The sequence below is a fragment of the Solanum dulcamara genome, chromosome 3, assembly GCF_947179165.1.
Source record: "Solanum dulcamara chromosome 3, daSolDulc1.2, whole genome shotgun sequence".
NCBI classification, from domain to species: domain Eukaryota; kingdom Viridiplantae; phylum Streptophyta; class Magnoliopsida; order Solanales; family Solanaceae; genus Solanum; species Solanum dulcamara.
Window position 1 is genome coordinate 612272 of NC_077239.1, and position 12879 is coordinate 625150.

The 12879-nt window shown below is 31.9% G+C and overlaps 1 protein-coding gene and 1 long non-coding RNA gene across 2 annotated transcripts; one reads left to right on the top strand and one right to left on the bottom strand.

Annotated features, from left to right (window-relative positions):
• Nucleotides 1–1150: 1150 nt before the first annotated feature.
• Nucleotides 1151–2232, bottom strand: LOC129882047 (uncharacterized). The gene is made up of 3 exons (XR_008765714.1): nt 2197–2232; nt 1784–1990; nt 1151–1185 (listed from the first exon to the last, which is right to left on the bottom strand). It is a non-coding gene; the product is annotated as an uncharacterized LOC129882047 (long non-coding RNA).
• Nucleotides 2233–2523: 291 nt separating this feature from the next.
• On the top strand, nt 2524–8083 carry LOC129882046 (uncharacterized). Its single transcript, XM_055956170.1, has 4 exons — nt 2524–2640; nt 2743–2820; nt 2913–3011; nt 7730–8083. Exons 1-4 carry the CDS (start codon nt 2638–2640, stop codon nt 7808–7810), a joined length of 261 nt encoding a protein of 86 aa, XP_055812145.1. The 5' UTR covers nt 2524–2637; the 3' UTR covers nt 7811–8083.
• Nucleotides 8084–12879: the final 4796 nt, after the last annotated feature.

Below are 12879 nucleotides of genomic sequence, written 5' to 3' on the forward strand. Positions count from 1 at the left end.
ACGACTCAAATTTTATATCTATATTTAAAGTTCACTTACATATATAAATAGTTTATCAGGAATATTCTGTTTTAAAGTTTAGAATGCATAACTCATTGACACCCATTTTTCTACTATCTCACTTATCCAATAAATATTTTCATAAAAAAAATGACATTTAGGTGTGAAAAAAATAAAAATATCAATTCATTTCAATATTATATATGCTAAAAATTGAATCTGAACGATGATTTATAGAAGAAGGAGAAGAAACTGAACAAATGGAGGAAACAAGTTTGTATGAAGTTCGTCAAAAATTAGTCTAATTACTATAGCGAAATGCTGTTATATAAAATATATAATATAATATTTCAAAAAAAATTATAGTTAAATACTTTTATAAAAAAAATAGTTATTATAGAGAAATTTGATCGTAACTCGTAAATTAAAGTAAACTTTACCTAAATCCCATAATGGAAAAGTCTAATTACTATACATCCCTCATTATACCAAAATTATCCGATATCCCCTTTTTTCAACTTTTCTGATACATTAGTGATGTATCTGATACATCAATTATCTATAGAGTAATTAATGGAGATCATCTATTTATGGATAGTATCTTAATATAAGGTATGATTGGTTCTTTAAATCAATTACTGATCTAATTAATGGGATTAATTTGGTTAAAAAAATAACGGTTGTGTACGTGAAGATTCAAGCCAAAAAACAGAGCATAAATTCAAATCAAATTCGATTTCAATTTTTTTTTCCAGTTTTGGTGATTAATAAGTTATGTATCTGATACATCAACTTTAGATGTAGAATACTTAATGCATATCAGCTATTTATGGTTAGTATTTTAATGTAAGTTTTGATTGGTTATTTAATTGAATCACTGATCTAATTAATGAGATTAATTTGTTTTAAAAAGCAACTGTGATGTTCATGAAGATTCAAGCCAAAAAACAGAGCATCGTCTCGAATGGAAAAAACAGAGCATCAATTCAAACCGAAGTTGATTTCAATTATTTTTTCACTTTTGCTGATACATAAGTTATGTATCTGATACATAACTTTAGCTATAAAATAGTTAATGCACATCAACTATTTATGGATAGAAGATTGAGATAAGGTATGATTGGCTCTTATAGTTCCGAATCTCAATGGATGGGACGGGATCTTCTTGATGACGTATTTCATTCCCTACATTGACATGAAAATGGTTAAATACAACTTGAACTTTATACATAAATATGATGTATCATATGCATTAAAATATCTGATGCATGAGATGAGATTCTGATACATACAGAAGATGTATCAGAAGCAGTTATATATTATATTCTGATACATAAATGTAGATGTATCAGAATCATTAAAACTTAAAATAACAGAAACTGACACTTAAACATGATGTATCAGAAATAGTAAATCTCCAAAAAATTGCATTTGAAAAAGACATTATGTATCTGATACATAAATGATATGTATCAGAATCATTAAAACTTGAAACAACAGAAACTGACACTTAAAACATGATGTATCAGAAATAGTAAATCTCCAAAAAATTGCATTTGAAAAAGACATTATGTATCTGATACATAAATGATATGTATCAGAATCATTAAAACTTGAAACAACAGAAACTGACACTTAAACATGATGTATCAGAAATAGTAAATCTCCAAAAAATTGCATTTGAAAAAGACATTATGTATCTGATACATAAATGATATGTATCAGAATCATTAAAACCTTCACAAAATTTCCATTCTAAAAAAAAACTTAATTGAACCCATACCTTTGGGAGATTAGGGTGTGTTGTAACCCCTTCAATCTTGTTGTCTATTTCTTTGGGTGCATGTTTAACTGTAGCTTTCGACTTCAATTTCTCACGTAGGTTATTCATCACTGCTGGATCGTTACGATGTTTGGATCTAACCTCGTCGTAACCTTCCCAAGACGAATTAGAACCAGGTGAAACAAGAATTCCTTGATTTTTATTGGACTGTTTGAGACCATGAACGGATTCCATATGTATCATTGAAGGTATGAGAAACAAAAATAGAAAGATTTACAGAAGAAAGCAAATGATAAAAATTTTAGAAGATTTTTCAAAGATTTACAGAAGAAATCAAAAGATACAAATTTTAGGAGAAATCAGATTGAATGAGGATGAAGTGAAATTCCATATAAGGAAAGATTAAAATATACCTTAGTTGAAACCTTGAAATTGATTAACGGTTGAAGATGATCAAATTAACTAGAGCAAATTAGGGCAAGGATGAAAGAGGAGACAGATGTATCAGTGAGGGAGAGAGAGAGAAAGGAAAAAGAGGGATTTTGGAAATTTTTTGGTGTAGTAGGGAATAAAAGTAAATATAGCATCTTAATATGTGTAAAAGGGTAATTTTCCCTAAATTAAATAGTTCATGAAATTTGTTAGTTGTTAAATGGGCTTGGCCTTGGGCTTTATGTAAGACGTTTTCGATCCGCTCATATCCGATTCGATCCGCACTTTGCCATAATACTTTCGGATCTCCTTCAAAAGTCGACTCTTTGACCCGGAAAGTAGACAAAAGTCATCTTCAACACAAAAACAAACGAGAAATCAAGAACACACACAAGAAAGTATTTTGAAACAAATCGAAAAAAATGGTAAGAATGATATCTATATTTTTCCCAAAAATCCTTAATTGAATTTCCACTAATCATATTTACCCTTTTCTTAATTTTCATTTTTTTTTGCAAAATTTGTAGGTTTGTGTAGCTTGTTTATTACCGCTGTTCCTCGTCCCGATCGTTAATTTATTACCAGTTCTCTTCCACATTCTTATGGTAAGATCCTTAAAAAACTAAATTAATTGGTTAATTTTGATGTTTACAATGTTAATTTTTGCTTAATGTTTATTTTTTGGGGATTTTTTTAGGCGAAGGTTTATAGAATGTTGGGGAAGGAGTATCAGAGACCAGAAAGAGTACCTCCTGCTTGTCCTTTTAAACCATCAGCTGCTAAACCCAATAATTCTGTAAGTTTTGTTTGATTATAAAGGCCTGATCTTTTGTTTAGATGTGTTGAGCTGAGGGTGTATCAGAAATAGTCTGTCTACCTCTGAGGTAGGGGTAAGGTCTTTGTATACTTTATCCTCCTCAGAGCAGGTCATTTTGTGGGTATGTTGTTATTGTTGATCTTTTGCTTAGATGTGTTGACTTGATTTTTTTTTGTAAGTGGTTGGATTGTAAAGGCGTGATCTTTTGCTTAGATTCTTGAGCCGAGGGTCTATAGGAAACAACCTCTCTACTTGTGACGTAGGGGTAAGGTCTGTGTGCATTTTACCCTCCTCCGAGCTCACTTTGTGGGTATGGTGTTGTTGTTGATCTTTTGCTTAGATGTGTTGACTTGCTTGAAAAACTTGGAAGATGCTAACCCCAATGATTATGTAAGTTGTTTGACTGTAAAGGTGTGATCTTTTGTTTAGATGTGTTGACTTGCTTGAAAAACTTGGAAGATGCTAACCCCAATGATTCTGTAAGTTGTTTGATTGTAAAGGTGTGATCTTTTGTTTAGATGTGTTGACTAGCTTGAAAAACTTGTAAGCTACTTGAAACCAATAATTTTGTAAGTGTTTGATTATAAAGGTGTGATCTTTTGCTTTGATATGTTGAGCTGAGGTCTATCGGAAATAGCCTCTCTACTTCTGAGGTAGGGGTAAGGTCTGTGTATACTCTACACTCTTGAGAGCGCACTTTGTGGGACTATTGATCTTTTGCTTAGATGTGTTGACTTGCTTGAGAAACTTGGAAGATGCTAAACCCAATAATTCTGTAAGTTTGTTGGTAATAAAGGCGTGATCTTTTCCTTAGATGTGTTGATTTGCTTGAAAAACTTGTGAGCTACTAAACCAAATAATTCTGTAAATATGTTCGATTATAAAGGCGTGATCTTTTGCTTAGATATGTTGATTTGCTTGAAAAACTCGTGAGCTACTATAAACCCAATAATTCTGTAAGTTGTTTGATTGTAAAGGCGTGATTTTTTGTTTCAAAGTGTTGTCAAACAACAACATACCCAGTGTAATCCCACTTGATTTGGGGAGGGTAGAGTGCACACATACCTTACCCATGACTTGGGAGGTAGATAAACTGTTTTCGCTAGACGCTCGTCTCAAGGAAAAGAAAATCGAAAAAAGAATAACGGAAGTGAAGAAATCATGGCAAAACACTATAAAAAGCAAGGCAAAACATCCTGAAAAAAGAACAAGAGACAACTTATAATCAGAGTACACTTTGTTTTGAAGTGTTGCCTTTCTTGAAAAAATTTTAAGCTACTAACCCAAAATTATGCAAGTTGTTTGATTGTAAAGGTGTGATCTTTTGTTTCAGAGTGTTAACTTGCTTGAAAAACTTGTAAGCTAATAACCCAATAATTCTATAAGTTGTTTGATTGTAAAGGCGTGAACTTTTGTTTCGAAGTGTTGACTTGCTTGAAAAACTTGTAAGCTACTAGAACCAATGATGTTGTAAGTTGTCTGACTGTAAAGGCGTGATCTTTTGTTTCAAAGTATTGACTTGCTTGAAAAACTTGTAAGCTACTGACCCAATAATTATGTAAGTTGTTTGATTGTAAAGGTGTGATCTTTTGTTTCAAAGTGTTGACTTGCATGAAAAACTTGTAAGCTACTAACCTCCAATAATTACGTAAGTTGTTTGATTGTAAAGGTGTGATCTTTTGTTTCAAAGTGTTGCTTGAAAATATTGTAATTTTCTAGGACCCAATAATTCTGTAAGTGGGTTGATTATCAGGGCCTCTTTAAGTGGTAGTATATAATATGTAGGTTCGGTAAAACCCAATAGCTTTCTTCTAATCTCTGTATTTGTAATAAATCATCAAAATGTACATAAAATAAATTCAAAACCGAGTTACTAACACTTAGGCCATGTCCTAGAATCCATAACCCATAAAGTTCATATCTTGACTCCGCCCTTGATTAGGGTATGATCTTTTGTTCAACCTGTTGAATTGCTTGGAAAAGTTTGTTCTTGTTGGGAAATATTTGAGCTAGATGATCTTGGTTCGAATGTTTGATTGAATTTCACTGGTGCCCGTGTGTGTATATGTATACACATACATACCTGAATAAGCTGCTTAGAGTGTTTGATTCAAATTCATAGGTGCCCCCCATGTGTATATGCTTACACAAACATGCCTGAATAAGCGGAATGGAGTCTTATAGACAACCAAACATATTGGATCGATGCTAGTTGACTGATAAAAATGTGTGTGTGTTTGTGTTTTGGGTGGTTGGATGTATCTTTTGTTTGGATATGTGGTGAACAAGTTGTTTGAAATATGGATATAGTAAATGCAAAATCATTTAGCTTTCTTCAAGAAGAGCTGTTTTTGTTGAACTTAGTGACCTCCTTGTACCTGTAATACTGTTTTATTTGGGGATTCATCAGATTATGGTGCATCAACTGAAAAGTATAGAGTGACTGTCTGAATACCCTGACGTATTTTTTGATGATTACATTTTGAACATGATATTTTTCTGAAGATGAATGTAAATGTGTGAAGTATGGGTTGAAAAATCAATATGCTGAACCATTGATGGCATTCTGACACACATGATGCTAGAACTCAGGGTATATAGGTGATTGTGGTCTATTTTTGTCCCCTTCCAGATCTTCATGATAGTGAGTATCATTAAACCAAAGTACAAGTTGAATGAAACGTTTAACTCACAATGAAGAAAGCGCCAAAAGAACTTAACTTCAATCATTGACTTTGTTCACAGTTGGGGTTCTTGAGTATGCTTTTTGTTTCATTTCTCTCATTTTAATGGTATACAAAAATAAAGAAACACACTTTATACTTGGAAAGAAAATCTGGGTCGTTGTTGACTTGTTTCTTATCCAATCAGCTCTTAAAAGAATGCTGAAATATTCTGTCAAAAATTTCCTGTCCGCCTGAGGTTGATAATGGAAGGGAACTTTCTTCTCCAATGATCTATCATTTGAGATTAAGCTTTTGCACAGTACTTGGCAATGCATTTGATGAGGTTTAAGGGTTCAGTTCTTATGAAATTCATCTGTTGATATGACCCTCAACGTGATTGAAGTATTTCTCCGAGGAGAGTGTAGAACTACTCTGTTGACCGAAAACGTAGAGAACTCCTGCATTTTGGTTCATGTCCTCCCAAGACATGTTAGACCTCAACTTTTTTTGCTCCTTATTATTTGTGGATCCCATGCATAATGGGAGCTTAGTACACCGCATTGCTCTTTTCTTTTATTTGTGGATCGAAATGAAAAGTAACTTCCTCACTTTTTTCATTTGAGACTCTGCACTGCAATGACCCTTTCTTGTTTCATTCACTTTTTCATTTGAGTTCAAATCTTCTTTCCCCTGTTTATTTATGGATTTAATTCCCTGACTTCAAATTTTCTTTCCCAAGTTCATAGTGTAACGTTCAACAAAACCGGCTGGAGTTTTGTTGCAGGAACTCCTCAACTTATGTAGAGCTGATCAATCTGTCACAAATTAGCTACCAATGACCTTCCCAATCTTAAGGAATAAGGCTGAAACTGTGCATTGTGCTTTGTTTATTTGCCATGGGTATTCTCTGCTTGCTCTACTCTTGAACTACCACAATTTACCTTGACCACTGTATCATCAATCATGCACCTCAAGAAAAGTTTCTAGCTTGAAACTACAGTCGTTGCATTGCACTTATGGCTTTTCAACATCAGAGGTACTACACCATGAGATGTTTGGTTGGTGCACATCACGATTTTGAAATCTACTTACTGAACGAAGTGTAGTATTTAGGTGGAGAAAAGTATAGAGTCAGGGTCACCGACAGTCATTGATATATTATGCCTTACACTATCTTGATACATCCTGTTATTAGTTAAGTCACATCGCATTTTTTTTGACACACTGATAATAGTTTATGTTCATTGCATAATTGATCATAAGAAAATCAAAATCTGCAGATTGACAACTCTTTATGCGTAAAGCTGTTTTATTTCAAGGTATTATGAACATATGATATCAAGTGAGGAATAAGTGGGTTTTCACAACTTGGTAAAAAACTTTTCATAAGTATGATAAAAGAGAATACTTTTGTTCAAATCTGTATTCAAGTTTATGGAGAGCGGCCTGTTTATGGTGGCTTAAGGCAAAGCTAGCCGAGTTTCTGGATATGCTTTTACTACATATTGCTTGCTAGTCAAAAACTCAAAGCTCGCACCTTCACTTTTGTTTTCATAGCTATTTGACGTTGATGACTTTCATATATTGAGTTAGAACAGATTCTGCATTCCTAGGATATGCTTCTCTGGAGTAGGACTATTTGATCCATGTACTTTTAGAATTTGCAACTAAAATAGTTTAGTAATTTTTTTAGTTACAGGTGGAGAAAGGTTTAAAATGGTAAATTACTGACAAAGTTTATACCAATCCACTAAGAGAGAGAAGGGGAGGGAGAGAGTGTGTGCGCGTGCGTGTGTTATGAAGAACAATGGTGTACATTTTTGTTGTTTTGAGTTGAATCTAATGACATACGTTGTCACTAAATTATGGAATAAAAAGAAAGCAACAATTTCACCATCCTGGTGAACAGTATTGTTTCGGTGACATCCCATTCAAGTTTTCCATTTGCTAATAGAGTGTGTACATGTAGTCTGAGCTTGAAAACTTGATTAACCAGTAAATCAGTATAACAGAACACATTGTGTGTAACAGGTTACCGGAGAAGAACCAAGTTCTGTCGCCCCCCATCCTGTACCTAAGGCAGTTGGAGTGGATGATTCCAAGCAGGACTAACTTTTGAAGTTGGAAACTTTAATTGTATTCAGCAAATCAAATATTGGTTACGTCTTCCTTGAGACTTTACAGGTTCTCCTAGCCATTGGTAAAATGATATTGTGTGCTACCAAGATCATCTTGGTTATAATTTAGTTTGTGGAGATTTGGATCATATAAACTGAATCTTTTTTAAAACATTTTTCTTGTTAACTTGTAAATCTATGTTTAGATGCACACATGACATCTGATTGTGTCTTCAACTTTATAATCTTTATTCAGTTGTGCTATGTATGTGAAAGTGTCATTCTTATGTTTAATCACATAAAAGTGAAAATTTGGAGATTCCAAATTCTAATTTCCAGCTAAAATACTCAAATTACATGTTGAGGTCATCTGGTACAGTCATCTGCAAAGTTGTTTGAGAATAGTGGCGTTGAGTTTCTCCACTCTTTTACTTAGGATTAGTCAGTTATTTTTCTCGATGAGGTGGGGAAGGGATATAACTCAGAAGTAGAGTGTCACGTTGACGTGGTGGAAGTGATGCACAATATACAAAGGAAGATCTTATTTTCATTTGTATATTGTGCATCATTTTCTTGCATAACTGGCAAGTGAAAATCTACCATGAAAGTTTTTGTGGGATCAATTACAACTGGCAATCTTGTACCTGCAGTTTTTGAGGACCATTTTAATGAATTTAGTTTGTTTATTCTTTCCCATGTCTTTTAATAGTTGTGGACATGTGGTATTTATTGAATGTGATTTTACTAAGGAAAAAAAAGTTTATCTTTTGCCAAGGTGAAAGGGATAGGCTTGAGTTTTCTGTACAACGGCGACATATTCAGTGTAATTCCACATTTAGAATCTAAGAAGGGTGGTATCGAAGCAAATCTTATCCCTACCTTTTGAGTGCAGAGAGACTGTTTCGTTCGACTCTTCTTTGTTATGATAATTCTAAGTTTGCTATCTGTTAATTACAATTCTTAGGAGAATACGATTTTTAGGTCATGTGACTGTTGTGACGAAGCCAGAAATTTAGAATATAAGGAAGTAAACATATGAGGGGCTGCCATGTGTATTAGCAAAATTGTTATAGAAATAGATTTCAGTTGAAAAAAATAATTAAATAAATAAATGGGTTGGTGAGCTACTGGTCGAAATGTTTCAGTGTATAAGATTTTAATTGAAATTTAGGTGGATATTTCTTGAAGAAATGCTTTAAAGAAAGTTCTTGGAAATTGCTATTAAAAAATCAAAGTCTGCCACCTTATTATAAATTATACTATATATTTTGATATTTCTTATTTTTTCTAATGAAAAGCTAGTTGGTATTTGTTTATTTTTTTTACTTTTTAAGACTATGGTTAAGTGATGATGGTGTAATTAATTAATCAGATGAAGAAGCTAGGTATTTTCCAAGTAATTTCTTTTATTCTTACTTGGATGTACTCTCTTAAGCTTTTCTTTTAATAGATGTTTAATATTTTGATTTACTATTTTTGTCTGTTAGCAGATCGATTTACTACTTTTACGCATTTACACAAAAATTATTTTGATTTTGGTGTCAATAATTACTTAGATGAAGTATGTGATATATACTTAATCCTCATATAAGTTCATGGGGGTGATGAATCTTGTGGTAATTAATTCGAAGGAGAAATTATCAAGTGTACGAACAAAGTTCTATACTGTTAAAAAAAATTTGAAAAGTAAAAATTGCGTTGGACTTATCCAAACCAAACAATAAATATCATATCATATTACTTTTATCACCTTGTAGAAAGTTAATTTCCATGAAAAGCCAAATTCCATTACGAGGGACTAAAAAAGTTGTGAGTTGAAAGTGTGTGGCCAATTTAGAAAATTAATTTTAGTCCGTTCACTAATTTTAGGAATGAGGTCATTTGGGAGAAGGTGAGAGTGACCTCTGTGGCAGACAAGATGAGAGAAGCAAAACTGAGATGATTTGGGCATGTGCAGAGGAGGGGTGTCGACGCCCCAGTTAGGAGGTGCGAGCGGTTGGATTTGGGGATTATGCGGAGGGGAAGGGGTAGATCGAAAAAGTATTGGGGATAGGTGATTAGACAAGATATGACAACACTCTATATCACCGAGGACATGACCTTAGATAGAAAGGAGTAGAGGTCGCGGATTAAGGTAGAAAGCTATTTGAGATAGACTGGTGTCTTGCCTTGTATTGGATTAGGGTTGGTGGTAGGTCTAGGCGTGCCATTATAGTTGTGTTGTTATTGCCTTTAATTATCATATTACTTTGCTATCATTATTGTTCTTGTCTTGTAAAATTTGCTTCGCTTTTCATTTTTTTGCCATTATTCTATATATATTGTTTTTCTCTCTTACTTGAGGCTGTGATTTTTGAGCCGAGGGTCTTCCAGAAACAGTCTATCTATCTCCATGAGGTAGTGATAAGGTCTACGTACATCCTACCCTCTTCTGACCCCAATTGTGGGATATCACTGGGTATGTTGTTGTTGTTCACTTATACTGTGGTTCTTTAAAGTTGGTGGTTTTGGATGAAAGTTGTAACAAGTTGAGGGGTGCAATTCGTAATATATCCAAGAGTTGAAACAACTCCGTCCAAAACTTACTTGTGAAGTGTAAGTCTTGACAGAAGTGAATGTAGAATTTGAAATATATGAATTCGAAAGTTATTTTTAGATCAAAATTATTAGATTTTATCGAATCTATATTTTTGAGATTTGCCTACGAGTCTTTAATCACTTATGAGTTTATAGGTTACTGAAATGAAATAGGATAATTAAAATGAGAATTAGGGGAATTCGTTAGGTTTGAGGTAAATTTAAAATTTAGTTTTAAAAAAGGAATAAATTTGGCTACATAATTATTTTAAAGTAAAGGTGTAAATTAGACATTTTTTTCCCAAATTTAAAATAGTCCAAATATAACCTACTTCCTACCTGAAAATATCTTAACTAGGGAATTAAATACCCAAAATAGGTCCTTGTATTAAATCAGTGGTCCCTAATATATTTTAATCCGTGAAAATAGAAAATTATTTTTTATATTTTTTTTTTGGTAAGTTATGGTTGTTCCACGTGCTAATTCAGGATTAGATTTCCTTAATCTACGCCTAATCTACATGTTTTTTTTTATAAAAAAAATGAGTGATGAAGAAATCTTTGTCCATATGTAAGATACTATATATTTCATTATCACAAGGAGGGGATTGGGGGATAATTGATCAAATTGACATGATTTTTAGGTATTTGGCCTTTCAAGAAGCATGAAAAGATCATACATTTGTCTTTTTTTAATTCGATATTCTTTATCCGTGTTAGAATTTTGATAAGTTTGAAATTGCGACCTTTAGGGTTCATTTAAGAGGAAACACACTTTATTTTTCATATCTAGAGTTCGAACTTTAAATCTCTAATTAAAAATAAATAAATACTATCCTCGATGGTTCTACATTGACGTCTAAGTATGTATCTATATGACACATATAATTAAGTAAATAAAATTGTGTTCTTTGTAGTATCTTAAATTTTTAGATGAGATAATCAATTAATCACACATTTCAGTATGATATCAAGCAAATAAAAATTTGTATTCAAGTCTCATCATTATTTATTATCAAAAAATAATTTTCACGTATTTGATCCATGAAAAAAGCTTTTGAGGCTCTTACATATAAAATTATAAATAATGTGAAAATTCATTACTAGTTTGAATTTTTTTGAACTTGAACTTGCAATTATTTTTCTTTCAAATAATTTTCATGTATACTTGGTTCATGAAAAATACGTTTGTTGCTCTTACATGTGAACAAGATGAAAATCACTACTAGTTTGAATTTTTTTGATCTTGAACTTGCAATTATTTTTCTTTCAAATAATTTTGATGTGTACTTGGTTCATGAAAAATACGTTTGTTGCTCTTACATGTGAACAAGATGAAAATTCACTACTAGTTTGAATTTTTTTGAACTTGAACTTGCAATTGTTTTTCTTCCAAATAATTTTCATGTGTACTTGATTCATGAAAAGTACGTTTGTTGCTCTTACACGTGAACAAGATGAAAATTCATTACTAGTTTGAATTTTTGAATTTAAACTTGCAAAATTTCTTCTTCCAAATGGTTTTCACATGTTTGGTTCATGAAAAATACGTTTGTTGCTCTTACGAGTGAACAAGATGAAAATTCATTATTAGTTTGATATTTTAACTTGCAATTTTTCTTGTTTCAATAGCTTTTACGTGTTTGGTTTATTAATAATACGTTTGTTGCTCTTATGCGTGAACAAGGTGAAAAGTCATTACTAGTTTGATTTTTGAATTTGAACTTGCCAAAAAAAAATTCCAAATATTTTTCACGTGTGGTTCATGAAAAATACGCTTGTTGCTCTTACACGTGAACAAGATGAAAATTCATTACTATTTAAACTTGCATTTTTTTTTTGTTCCAAATGGTTTTCACGTGTTTGGTTCATAAAAAATACGTTTGTCGCTCTTACGTGTAAACAAGATGAAAATTCATTACTAGTTTAATTTTTTATTTTGAAATTGCAAATTTTTTTGTTCCAAATAGTTTTCACGTGTTTGATTCATAAAAGATATGTTTGTTGTTCTTACACATGAACAAGGTAAAACAACCTTATTACTAATTTGAATTTTGAACTTGAACTTGCAAAATATTTCTTCTTTAGAAGTTTTTTATTAATAGAATAGATTTTGAGTTTGCACCAAAAAAAAGGAAAAAGATTTGAGACTCTTTTTTCCAAATTTTGAACTAGATCTTCAACTTTATGCTTAAAATTTTTCAACTTTCATGACTGTTTTCTCCCTAAAATCTTACTTTAATTATTTTTTTTAAAAAAATCAACTTTCAAACATTTCTTTCCATGTTCAATTTCAAGTTTTCAAACAAATTAATTGTATATATAAACTTGAATAAAGGTTTTCAACAAATATAATTATCGTGTTTTTTAAAAAACTTTATAAAAAATAAATACATAATTTTTTATTTATAATTTTAATTTATCGTAGTAATTATATTTTAATATACCTAATTATAGATATATTACACAAGGAGGTGTAAGTGTAGC

Bases quoted from the DNA above. Each gene is read 5' to 3' on its own strand.
- LOC129882046 (XM_055956170.1), top strand. The intron at 2,821-2,912 runs GTAAGATCCTTA...GGATTTTTTTAG, and splicing joins TTCTCTTCCACATTCTTATG to GCGAAGGTTTATAGAATGTT. The intron at 3,012-7,729 runs GTAAGTTTTGTT...TGTGTGTAACAG, and splicing joins CTGCTAAACCCAATAATTCT to GTTACCGGAGAAGAACCAAG.